Source organism: Ceratotherium simum, chromosome 31 (genome assembly GCF_057802395.1).
Source record: "Ceratotherium simum simum isolate JZ-2026a chromosome 31, ASM5780239v1, whole genome shotgun sequence".
Lineage (NCBI taxonomy): Eukaryota > Metazoa > Chordata > Mammalia > Perissodactyla > Rhinocerotidae > Ceratotherium > Ceratotherium simum.
Genome location: NC_141930.1, coordinates 2,960,339 through 2,973,784, shown reverse-complemented (window position 1 = coordinate 2,973,784; position 13,446 = coordinate 2,960,339). Strand labels below are relative to the sequence as shown.

General features: G+C 41.4%; 1 protein-coding gene across 2 annotated transcripts in view; it reads left to right on the top strand.

Moving 5' to 3' along the window:
- Nucleotides 1-402: 402 nt before the first annotated feature.
- ATP6V0D2 (ATPase H+ transporting V0 subunit d2) overlaps nucleotides 403-13,446 on the top strand; it is a 48,602-nt gene continuing 35,558 nt past the window's right edge. Inside the window, exon 1 of one of the 2 annotated variants that reach the window (XM_004441134.3) lies at nucleotides 403-855. In XM_004441134.3, coding sequence (XP_004441191.1) covers nucleotides 726-855 — 130 coding nt within the window. In that variant the 5' untranslated portion in view covers nucleotides 403-725. The other variant, XM_087420373.1, reaches the window with a different exon arrangement.

The window sequence follows — 13,446 nt, the reverse complement described above, 5'->3', positions numbered from 1 at the left end:
TCAAATGGGAAAAAGAAAATGAAGAGTGACTTGGAAATGGTCCAATTTTGCAAAGGTGGCTTATTATTACAGAATCACAGCGCCGTCCGCCTGCCTCCGGGATTGTTTTCTGGGCTCTGACCCCAGACGCGGGGGGAAGCAGCTACCGGCCTGTGGCAATGTTAGGACATTACTAACCATTTGTTGTGCAAATAACTGTGTGGCTAAATCAGCTTCTCAGGATTCTTCAACTTGCCTGCTGGCACGCATTTGATCTATTTACATAAATTAAAAAAAAAAAACTCTCTTTCTTCGTATTAATAGTCCTCGGAAAATTTAGGACCAATGCGATTTGCAGCTGGAAGGTCAGACGGGGGAGGAATGTTGACAAAACAGCGACGTTTCAGGTCTTCCACCGCAAAGCTGGAGGGGCCGCCGCTCCGGGAGGGAGAGCCCCTGACCTTCCCTCTGACCCTCGGCTCTCCTTGCCCCAGGGCTGCCTTGCCTTCTGGTTTACGGGGGCGGTGGGGCTGATTCACTGTTGCTGGGCAAACAGGGCTGAGCCCCGTGTGGAAAGCCACTGAAACCGGAGGAAACCAGTCATGCAAACCCTGACTGTCAGCTGATGGAGGGCTCCCTCATAAGCCCTGGGGACGGCCGGCGTTTGCCCAGACCGGCGCAAGCCTTGGGGGCCTGAGCGGGACACAGCTGCTGCAGCGCAGACCGGCCGCGACCCCTCTGTCCCCATGCTGGAGGGCGCCGAGCTGCACTTCAACGCGGACCACGGCTACCTGGAGGGCCTGGTGCGGGGCTGCAAGGCCGGCCTGCTGACCCGGCAGGACTACGCCAACCTGGCCCAGTGCGAGACCCTGGAGGGTAAGTGCCGCCCCTCGCACGTCTGAAAAGGAAAAGGAGACGGTGGAGAAGGGACTGTGTTCCCACGGCCTCCGAGTCCAGAGCAGGTCTTATTCCTGGAGTCCACCCTTCAGGGACTCAAGTTCCATGAGCTTGGTGGTGGAAAAAAATTACCTGCCTGCTTTGGGCATTCTCTAAGTGGAATTGAGCATTTCCTTTCATCATGAAGGTAGGCAACACATCACAGTGGTTGGTACTTTGTCACCAATAGACATTCAGTATTTTCACATCCTGTCCCAGTTCTTGGAGATACCCTGAAATATCCTTTCTGTTTTCACTATTTCAAAATTACACTAGTAAGGCATTTCTTCTTTAATCTTGATCTTTAATGTCTTGAAGTACAGTATTGCCCATTTTAAAAATATTTTGATAACTGTATTTTAATGTGTTTGATTTTCTTTGTTATCTTATATATTTTCTTTTCCTTTTTTCTCCCCAAAGCCCCAGTAGATAGTTGTATGTCATAGCTGCACATCCTTCTAGTTGCTGTATGTGGGACGCGGCCTCAGCATGGCCGGAGAAGTGGTGCGTGGGTGCGCGCTCAGGATCCGAACCTGGGGCACCAGTGTGGGAGCGCGCAGTTAACTGCTAAGCCACGGGGCCGGCCCCCTATATTTTCATACTACATATTTATAAATATTATTTGTAGAAGAACTGCACCAAACTGCCCAGGGGTCTATGGAAGAAAAAAAAAAGCTAAGAACCTAGTCTAGAGAAATTTATTCTATCACTAGTTTCTCAGTGTCTATTAGTTTGAGAGTTTATTTGTGGTTTGTCTTTAACTGAAGCTTAAGAAAAAAATCAAGAGACAGGCCTGTGGTGAGGCCAGCCCTGGATTCAAAGTCCTGACTTTGGCCTTTGCGGGGTCAGGTAGGTGGCCTGGGCTCAAAGCCTCTGAGCCTCAGATGCCTTGTTTGTAAAATGCAGTGGTAACACCGGCTTTGCCGAGTTGTTTGGAGAAATAAATGAGATAATACAGGAGAGAATAAGTTAAGAACTTCGAAGCACTTCACAAATGGAAATTATCTTTTTTTAACCACTTTATTGTGGTGTGATTGACATACAATAAACTGCACAGTGTGTACAACTTGATGAGTCCAGAGATAAGTATACACTTGTGAAGCCATCACCACAATCTATGCCCTAAACCTGTTCATCGCCTCCAAAACTCTCCTCCTGCCTCTTGTTTATTATCATTATTTGTGTGTGTGTGTGTGTGTGTGTGTGTGTGCAGGAGAGAGAAGGATGCTTCACCTAAGATCTACCCTCTTAGCAAATTTTTAGGCATACAATACAATATCGTTAACCACAGACACTACTGCACAGTAGATCCCTAGGACTTATTCATCTTATGCAACTAAAACTGTTTACCCTTTGACTAACACCTCCCCATTTCCCCTTCTTTTCTGGAAATTAACTTTAAGCCACAGTATTTTCAAAACCTTACCAAAGCCTTCACACCTATAATATGGTATTTTTATTATTAAAAACAGCTACACTCACTCATTTTGAAATGTGCTTGTAAACTCACTATATGTCAATAATAAGATGCTTTAAAACTTCCAGATTATTCTAGAAAAAGACAGAAAGTAATAAGGATCAAGACTGCTAGGAAGAGTATTAGAAGGCCAAACAAGCAAAACAAAAACTTCTGAAGGTGACTTTGCAGGCTTCTCAAGTAGGACAAGGGTCCTGAGGTCGCTTGTTTATGGTTCTGCCAGTTGAAGCCAGAGTGAAGGCAAAACCATCCAAGCTGAGGTAGACCCTCTCCTTTCTTTAGAAAAGGAAGCAGCTAGAAAAATCTTTCAGATGATAACTAATTCTGTTAGCTACAAATAATGACAGTATAATCCCAAATCCGAAATCATTTCAGCGTGTTACATTAGGAGTTTGGTGACTGGGGAATGTTAATCATGTATAGAAAACCTGCAAAAATTGAGGTAGAAAAATTAAAGAATACAAGGCAGAATCAATGCTTCTTGAATGAGGAGAAGCCATTTGAATGACTTCTATATAGTTTTCAGTCAAGCTTTTAAATGGACTGTGGAATACAAAGTACACACAGACAATACATCAGATATCTTCATAATACAAAGCAAGGTTTAGCCAGCTCACTAAAGAGTTCGGAGAGAAACCATGGGCAGCCATTCTAAAGCCATGTGAAGAATTCTAGAGAATAAAAAGGTGAAAAAGATAAAAATCAGGAATTTGAAAGCCATTCCCAAATATTTTCTGCCAGGGTCCCTTTTGACCAATAATTCAGTTAAGGGAGGAGGAAAGAGAAGAGATGGAAGGAATGAGGTGAACAGATCCATCATCTAAATAGGAACTTAGCTGAATTTGGTACCCTCAGCTTCAATTTGGGGGAGAAGGAAAGGTTTCAGACCTTTTTGAAGACCTGGAGAATGAACCTTCTTAGAAAAATACACACAGGTGCATACAAACAGAATTTGCCATATAATATCAGGGGTTCATGGACTACCCAAAGCCATCCCTGCACCCTGGTTAAGAAACCCTGCCATATACACCATTGGTGTATTATCATTGTATCTCATGGTTTCTCCCTTTCTCTCCTCCCAATAATGTATTTTTTTCAGCTACTGGTTTCACAACTAAGTTTGAATCTGTGTGCCTGTCTACTGTTTGGGGACTCCCAGGAATATCAAGTATGAGTCATCAAACAATGGATTATAATGGCTGCAGAGAAAATAAATCTAAATAAGGATTTCATGTCCTCTGTTAATGGTTGAGGACACTGAGGCTTAGAATGGCTGTGACCAATCTCACAGGCTGCCAGCAATGGAGGATAGAGATAACGGCATCTCTTTTTCCACTAAAATGTCTCTGCCTCTTGAGTATGAATTGAAGATATATGAATAGGTCCATGTTGATGTCAGCTCCATTTTGATATAGAAAATAAGAAGGTCTGCGCTACCTAATTATTTCATAGCATGTTGTGGAAAGCAATGCAGCTGTTGTGTCTGAAATGCGCTTAAAGAGACCCAGCCACCTTCTGAGCTGGGCTTAGTGTTGAAGAGGAGAAATCAAGGACATTTATTGGCGTAGAAGTTAAGGACTTTGGGATTTCTGTTTACTTTTGCACAAGATATGCACTATACCAATTATGGATAAAGAAGTGTAGGTAAAACAGTGTCATTATAGCACTATATGTTGAACCAGGCACTTTCTGTGAAAGAAAAGCTAACTTGGCAAAGATTAAAGATTCCTTTAAGGAACACATAAGGTTTCAGCTAAATTTGGAAGAGAGAAAACAAAGATTGTCCAAAAAAGCTTTGGAAAGTCCAAGTATTCATAATTGGCTTAACTGTGTGCATAATTGTGCCCGTGTGATCAGAAATACTCATCTATTCCAAGACCTGCCCTTGAGTAACAGTGACTTGAGACAGTCGCTAGTACCGTCTGTGACTCAGTCCTTCCCAGAGACAAAAGAGGGAAGCTAGTTCACATGGCCTATGCCACTGGTACTGCTGTATAGAAACTTTAGTCTTTAAAAGTGACTTTGCACAAAAATGATAATGTTAAAGAGGCATAAAATATTCTTTTAAAGAATTAATGCTGTTATTTTTTTTATTAAGACTATTTTTTTAGAGCAGCTTTTAGGTTCACAGCAAAATTGAGGAGAAGGTACAGAATTTCCTATATATCCTCTGCCCCCACACATGCGTAGCTTCCCACTACAGTTGTACATTTGTTACGATCAATGAACCTACATGGACACATCATTATCACCCAGAGTCCATAGTTTACATTACAGTTCTCTTATTGTACATTCTGTGGGTTTGGACAAATGTATAATGACATGTACTCATCATTGTGGTAACATACAGGGTATCTTCGCTGCCCTAAAAATCCTCTGTGTTCCGCCTGTTCTTCCCTCCCTCCACCCCCACTTCTGGCAACCACTGATCTCTTTACTGTCTCCAAAGTTTTGCCTTTTCCCGAATGGCATATCGTTGGGATCATACAGTGTGTAGCCTTTTCAGAGTGGCTTCTTTCACTTAGTCACATGCATTTAAGGCTCCTCCATATCCTTCCATAGCAACACTGCTATTTTCATCAGAATTGTTTTTAATTACAAATAAGACTACTGTAAATATTCTTTCCTCTTCAAAAAAAGACAAGGTGGTAAAATTAATACTCTAGAGCTCTAGAATTTACTAATAAATGTTCTTTTCTAAAGTATAGGGTGAAAGTGTCCACTAGCTCTCAGAGTGAGATGAGAATACGCTGGGTTGAGCCTTTATTTGCCCTCTCTGCTCTAATTTTTTAGAAGAGAACGAGGGGAGCTGATTTATCTCACTAGCAATTACGTCCCTTTCAAGGGACATGATCTTCATTCCCCTCCAGCTGTGCCTTCAAGTGGTAATTAATTCAACGACCATATGTTAAGCACTTTCTAGCTAGAGCCAAGGAAGGAAAGATGAATAAGATATAGTCCCTGCCCTAGAAAGGCTCCCACTCTAGAGAATAAAAATATTGGAAAACTAGGAGCCCTTCACTGGGGCAATGGGGCAGCACCTATCAAAATTCCAAATGCATATACACTTGGCCTGGGACTTCATGTAGCCTTGTTTGGAAGAGCAAAAATGGAAACAAATCCAATGTCCATCTGTAGGGAACTGGTTAAATAAATTAGGGAACATTCACATAATGGGACATTCTGCAGCCATAAAAAAAGAAAAACATGAGCCTGCCATTTAAGAGAACTGATAGGGAAAGATGGCCAAGATATAGTAAGTGAGTAAAGTAAGGAGAAGAACTATGTGTGGCGAGGTACTCTTTAATAAAAAAGATGAATAAATTTTAAAATATATCTTCTGTATTATTGTCTAGATACAAAGAAACTGTGAAAAGATCCAAAAGAAACTAAAAACAGTAGTTACCTGGGGCTAGGAATGAGTGAGTGGGGGAGATGGAGTGGGTGACAGATGTAGGAGACCTTTCACTGTTTACCTGTATTTATACCTGCTACCTATTTTTAAATGAAAAAGTACATACAGGAGGAAGACTCTTATTTCAAAGAGCTTTCTCCATGCTGCCTTAGACATTATTTGTACCTCTAATTATAGCACTTGTTTTCTCTGCCTTGTGTTAAAAATGCATATCCTGTACTGTTACTTCCGTGTTCAAAAATACTTCTGAAGCCAGGTACCTGAAGGTTACTGTAAATATTCAATAAGATTACCTTTAGACCTTGTTATGAAAAGAAGTTAATCTTGTCAATTTGCTGTTTTCCTGTTTAACTTGAGAGGTGAATCAAGGGTCATAAGGATTTATGAGTTTGTTTTGCAGAAGAAAAGAATGCCTTCAAGGAAGTTACAATCACCAGTAACCAGCCCCCAGCTGTCATTGATGCCCGGAAGTCAGATTGCCCAAGGGCTTATCTGGAGCGAAAGAAATGTGGATTCTCCTTTTTTTTCTCCAGAACTCCTCCTGCCAAGCCCCTTAGCTCTATAAAACCCCCTACTTTCTTTTCTTGTTGAGGCAGATTTCCCATTTTGGCCAACTCAAATAAACATTTCTCCATCTCCAAGCACCCATGTCTCAGTGATTGGCTTACTGCACATCCGGCACGCAAATTTGAGATTAAGAGGTACAGTGTCACTTCAGTGGCTTTCATCAGGCAGAATAAACTTCACTCTTAGTTTAAAAGGCTCAAGCAGTCTGGCTAATCTCTACCTTGTAAGCATTTCCTCAGAGCCCTTCCGCCTTTTCTAAAGTTTCTCCTTCAGTCACAAATTCCGTTCTCTATCCTGCATGCCTGGAGATGCCCACTCCTCTTTAAAGTCTCAACTCCAGGGTTACTCCCTCTGTAAATCCCTTCCTACTATATCTCTCTTGGGGTAGAATTGACAAGCCTTAACTTTGTGTTCTCTTGTGCCTGGTAATGGACCCAGTCCTGTACAGCATCTGTCACATTTGCAAAGATGTGTCAACCTGGGGCAGGACATTTGTCTCACTTGTCTATCTGGCCCCCTGAATTGTCACAGTTAAGGGCTTAACTGGAAGGAATAAATGAATCTATCTCCTCCTATACTTTAAGCTTCTTAAGGGCAGAAACTATCACTACGTGAGGTGGTGGATGCATTAATTAACTAGATGGGGGGAATCCTTTCACAATGTATACCTATATCAAATCCCCACAATGTACACTTTAAATTTCTTACAGTTTTACTTGTCAGTTATATCTCCATAAAGCTGAAATTAAAAAAAGAAAGAAATATCATTTTTTTAAGAAGGGCAGAAACTACACCCTATACTTTCCTCTCTCCCAGCTCCCCTAGCCTGAGGCTGTGTTTTTTTTTTTTTAATAATAATTTTATTTTTTTTTTCCCCCAAAGCCCCAGTAGATAGTTGTATGTCATAGTTGCACATCCTTCTAGTTGCTGTATGTGGGATGTGGCCTCAGCATGGCCGGACAAGTGGTGCCTCCGTGTGCGCCCAGGATCCGAACCCCGGCCACCAGCAGCAGAGTGCGCGCACTTAAACCACTAGGCCATGGGGCCGGCCCAGGGCTGTGTTTTGCACATAGTAAGAATCTGAAAATACACATTAGAAATGTCTGCATGTTTGGGTTCAAATCCTGGTACTTCACTTTCTGACTCTGGGATGTTAAGCTTAACTTTGAGCATGCTGCTTTCTTATCTGATACTTAGATGATATCTCCCTGGCCTAACTCCCAGTTACCAGGAGGATCAGAAATTTCTGAAGATGTTTTGTAAACTGTAAATCATAAGAATTCCTGGGAAATCATAAGCACCCCCTGAACTGCATTGTACATACAAGAATTAGTTTACCCTCTTCTGCGAGACTTTTGAATTCCTGAAATAATTCTTCCCATTTGGTGATTATGGTTAATGGTGTTTGAAATATGATTCTGTGTAGTTGGTTCTATTCTCCTCAGAGAACACCAGTTTGTTTTGGAAATATTCTGGTGAATAAGAATCAAAATAAGGAGTTTCAACCCTAGTAACATGCACTAAATTATATAATGAGGTGCTCTGTTACCACTGGTATATTGGTACCAGGTTTTAATCACAAATTAAATCTACTAATATTTGAAGCTCATCTATGTGGTAAATATCGTATTAGGTGAAATGGAGAATGTGATAAACAATAAGACACTATTCACTCTCTAAACAGCTGTCTAGTTGAAAGGATATCATAAATAAGTAAAAACAATTAAAATACAAGAATAGTTTAAATCTACAGACAGAAAGATGTATTAGAAAGTGAACCAAATCTTGGATGACAATTGGTTGGGAAAATGCCAATGAGATGGGGATGGGAGGTGGGGGCAAGAGAGTTGAGATGGCAAACACTGTAGGCCTCCAGGGAAAACTAATGAATTACTAATAGGAAAAAATAAAAGCTTATGGGTAGGGAGTAAAGCAGTTTGGCTGCAATACTAGAATACCTGAAGATAAGGCTGGAATGAGGCTGGGAGAAATTTTGAAGGATCTTGAAGGTCTGATTATGGAGCTTCAAGATATTGAATGAGGACAAGAGACCTGTCTGAATCTTCAGTCAAATACTTGCAAGCATGGAAAACATGAGCAAGGTTATTTCTCTGAACCTCAGTTTCTTCATCTGTGAAATGGGGATTCTTGTTAAGGTTAAGAGATAATGTATATTAAAACCGTTTTGTCAGTGGTAAAACACTCTACAAATATTACGAAAGTTGTTTTTAATCTGCCTAAAACTCAGTGGCTCTAAGCTGCTTATAGGATCCTTACAGGATCAAAATAAGTCTTAGGAAATATTAAACTTGAGGCAGGGAATGCATGAGGAGAAATGAGCCTGGGAGAATCAATTAGGAGATTGCCTCAGTAATCGAGATGTCAGATGCTCATTATAAACCAGGATGTAAGGAGTGGAAATGGAGAAGACATTAAGGAACAATGTAGAATTTGGAGTAATAAAGCACCGAAGAGAACTTGAAGTTTCCTCATTGTAAGAATGGCAGTAAATGAGCAACAACAGAGAAAGTGTCTGATTTTATAGATATCGATATATTTATTAAAATTTGGATAATTCTAATACCTGATGATAGATGCCAATATATTGGTTGAGAAAATTCTGGTTTAGAGAATAAAAACCAACCTGCTTAGCCAACTGAATCCAATTATTTTGGAAGTAGATTGGTACAAGTGAGAAGAAAATAGAGTATTAGGTAGTGGCTTGTATGTGCTGGCTCTTGGCCTACATCATCTTGTTAAACCCCCACAACAACCCCAAAGCACAGATGCTACATCCATTTTTAGACGGGAAAAGGGAGTTCAGGAAGGTCAGACGGCTCCCTAAGTTCAGCGCCAGCAGAGAGTCGGGGGAGGGCGGGGGTTGCTCCAGGAAAGCACCCTCTACAGGTACCTCCAACGTGCTTCCTTGGCATTACCTGCCTGGAGTGTGAAGGTTCTGGACGTTCACTTTTATAGAGAGCCCCAACGGGAAGCTGCACAGAAAAAAAAATTCTCTCGTCATTTTCTGAAACTGATTTGCCTAGCAAATTAATAGAGAGAAGATAACCGTGATGTCCCAGATCGCTGCCCTGCCTCACTAGCCAAGTGATCTCGGGTAATTCCCTGACCCCAGAGACTGCAACCACAGAAGACACACGTTTCCACGATGGCCCTGTGAGCACACGCAGGCACTCGTACGTACGTGCCACTCTGTGTGACGTGCTCTGACATTCGTTATAACAGCCTCGTCTAGTCCTTTCGTTCTGCTGCTGGTTGGGACCTATGCAATTGATGTGGTTGGTAGTGACCTCACGGTTTTGAACACATTCCATTTCATTTGAATTAAAAAGAAAAAACACCGCTGGCACACTGCTTCTCTGGATAAAGAAGTAATTTTCCAAAGTGCTCCGTGGGCGGCTGCACTGTTTTCTAGTGGCTTAGGAGGTTCTGTACCACACTCTTTTCAAAGAAATCACTCAAATTAATGTATTAAAGGCTTTCGGTTCCTACAGTTAAGAAGCCTGTTTATTCCAAATTTAATATTTGGCCATGAAGTCCTATTCGTCACATGTGTAAGTAGGTAAGCGCTTGGGGGAATGCAGGGAAAAAGTTCTGTGATCCCATTTTGAAAACTATAAAACTAGCAGCATTATTGTTATTACTGGCAGTCCATCATTATCTCAGAGCAAACATTTCAGACTCTAAGAGTTTCTTAGAATCTGAATGCAAGTGGATCATCTTGGTGCTAGAAAAAAAGGATTCAGTTGGTTCTATCCCATTTGCCTCTCCACCGACTACAGTGTACAAGATTCCTATGGGGTCTGAAACACTTGAGACATTTAATTTCAGGATCTTCCTGGCAGCTGAAAGGTTTGGAAATTATTATGCTTAAAAGGAACATATGTCACATAAGCAAAATATCGTGGTTTTGAAAGAAATACCATTTGTGTCCCTTCTGTTGGCAAATATTCCTCAGTGCTGAGAATGCAAACTGTCACGTTGCATGAAAATCTGAACTGCCAAAATAAAAGCCAAACATGACCTGGCAAAAAAGCATAATTTTTAAAAATTAAGTTAATTAAGTAGGTAATTGAGCAAATAAATTCTGCAGTCAGATAAAGAGCATTTCTGATGCATAATCTGCTCCAGATGCTCAGGAAGAAGCCTTGTTTGCTGAATCTCAGATACTCAAGAACCACATTGTAGGGGGCTGGCCCCCTGGCGTAGTGGTTAAGAGCCCACACTCTGCTGCTGGTGGCCCAGGTTCGGATCCCAGGCGCACACCGATGCACCACTTGTCAGGCCACACTGTGGTGGCGTCCCATATAAATTGGAGGAAGATGGGCACAGATGTTAGCCCAGGGCCAGTCTTCCTCAGCAAAAAGAGGAGGATTGGCATGGATGTTAGCTCAGGGCTGATCTTTCTCACAAAAAAAATGAAAAAAAAAAAAAGAACCACATTGTAGCTAATTGCAAATCCACTCTGTGCTCAGCTACCAGAGCCGTAAGTTCGTGGCCCACAGTGGCTCCCGTTATCCTCAGGATACAGGGTGTCGTACCACACCCTCCTAGGACAACCTCTGCTTACCTCTCTGTCTTCATCTCTTACCACTCCTTCTCTTCCACTTGATGCTGCAGCAACACTGACCCGCTCGGAGCTCCTTGCGCGTCCCATACCTGTGCTAACTCACGGAATGCCTGCCTCCCACTCTTACGTAGCACCTGACGGCGCTCATCTCTGGTTTAACCTACTTCAGGGAACTTTCCTAGATGCTTTTGATCCCATCTCTGTGGATATCGCTCTCATTTTCTATGTTCCCATAAATCAGGATCCTTTTTTTAATCACTGAACTTAGTACGTTGTTTGACTCATCTGCTTGTGGTGCCTCCTTCTCCCCAGATTATGAGTTTCCTTGAGGATGAGAAATATGTCTGGTCTATCTTTGGGTCTCCTGTAGTTAACAGCACATGATAGATGCTTAATAAATGTTTGAATGAAAGATCCAGCAAGCTCCAGGATGCTATATTGGCTCCAGTTATGTGCTAGATGGTGCCAAAGCCATTTTTGATCCTTAGATATTCATTAACACTGAAGTGTTGAGTACCAAGCAAGGAGCCATGGATAAAAGATGTAACTAAGATAGCATACTGCCTTTTTGGAGTTAACATACTTAAGAATATCTAACATGCTGTCATAGGTGCTATGCTAGAAGTATTATCAAATACTTTGAAATTCAGATGAGTGAGATAGAATAATGCTGCCTGACAGAATTAAGGTCCTACATGACAATTGATAATCTAATTTAATTGATTGGCAATAAAATACCAATTTTAAATGGCTTTGAAGTCAGATGAACCTGGCTTTGAATACCAGTTTATCAATATGATCTTGAGTAAGTTATTAACTTCTCTGAGCTTAGTGTTCTGATCTGTAAAAGGGATAAAAATCATTCCTACCTCCTAGGATTGCCATGAGTATTAATGAGATAATATACGCTTAGTACAATGCCTGGTACGTAATAAGCACTCAATGACTAGTAACTGTTATTTTAATGGTATAACCCAGACCTTGAAGGATACATTGTAATGAGCAAATCTGGAAAGGGGTGTGGGTGAGGTGAGTGTGGAAAGTAGAGTGGGGTCAGCATTAATAAAAGTATGGATGCTGGAAAACACATGGTTTGTTCAGGAGGAAGTGACAACAAATGAAGTTGGAATTCAATTCAATTATCTGGCAACCAAAACATTGCCGTTTAAAGGATGCCTGACATAGCCTGATGGAAATGATGTTAGATTTTAAGAGTAAGGAGACTCATCTCCTCGTTCAAGACCTACTATTGTATAACTCCACCATTTAGCCCCACTGAGACTCAGTTTCTTCATCTATAATAAAAGGATATTGATGGCTGCCCCTTCCACCTTCTGTACCATGGCAAATATTACTAATAAATTTCTCTTCTCTCTTTTTTTTTTTTGTGAGGAAGATCAGCCCTGTGCTAACATCTGCCAATCCTCCTCTTTTTTTTTTTGCTGAGTCAGACTGCTCTTGGGCTAACATCCGTGACCATATTCCTCCACTTTATATGGGACGCCGCCACAGCATGGCTTGCCAAGCAGTGCATCAGTGCGCGCCCAGGATCCGAACCGGCAAACCCTGGGCCACCGCAGCGGAGCACGTGCACTTAACCGCTTGCGCCACTGGGCCGGCCCCCATAAATTTCTCTTTTCCATCAAGCTAGGATGGAGCCTTAATATTCTCAACAGTTTTCCAAGCAAGTATTTCCAAACAACTAAAAATAGCTTAGCTAAAACCCATTTGCCATATCTGGACTAGATGTGATACCAAACCTCTTAATCTCAAATTTGTGTGCCTGATGCACAGTAAGCCGATCACTGAGACACCAGTGCTTGGAGGTGGAGAAAGCTTTATTTGAATTGGCCAAAATGAGAAGGCGAGAGGGAGGATAGGTTCTCTCAAATCTGCCTTAACAAGAGAAGAAAGCAGGCTGTTTTATAGAGGTGAGGGGCTTGGCAGGAGGAGTTTCAGAGAAACAAAGGGTAAGTCTGTATTTCTTTCACTCCAGATAAGCCCTTGGGCAACCAGACTTCTGGGCAGCAATGGCAGCTGGGAGCTGGTTATCTGGTGATTGTAACTTCCTTGAAGGCATTCTTTTTCTTCTGCAAAACAAGCTCATAAATCCTTGTGACCCTTGAGTCACCCCTCAGGTTAAACAAGAAAACAGCAAATTGACAGATTAACTTCTTTTCATCTATGTCTGTGCTGGGAACAAGATCGAAAGGTAATCATGTTATTATTGAATATTTACTGTAACCCTCAGGTACCCATCTTCAGGTGGTTGTTAATGTTCTTTTCTTCAGCTCTGCTAAATAATTCTATGTTTTTTAGGTAATTGAAAATTTTTATGTTGTACTAGAATGTCTGTATTGACATTGGATTTTTTTATTGCTTTAGAGATTAATGCTCACGTCTAAATCATGTATAGACCTTATGTTAAGGTCTAAGGTAATAATAATAAATATGCATTTATCATAAAGTTACCATAAATTCAAT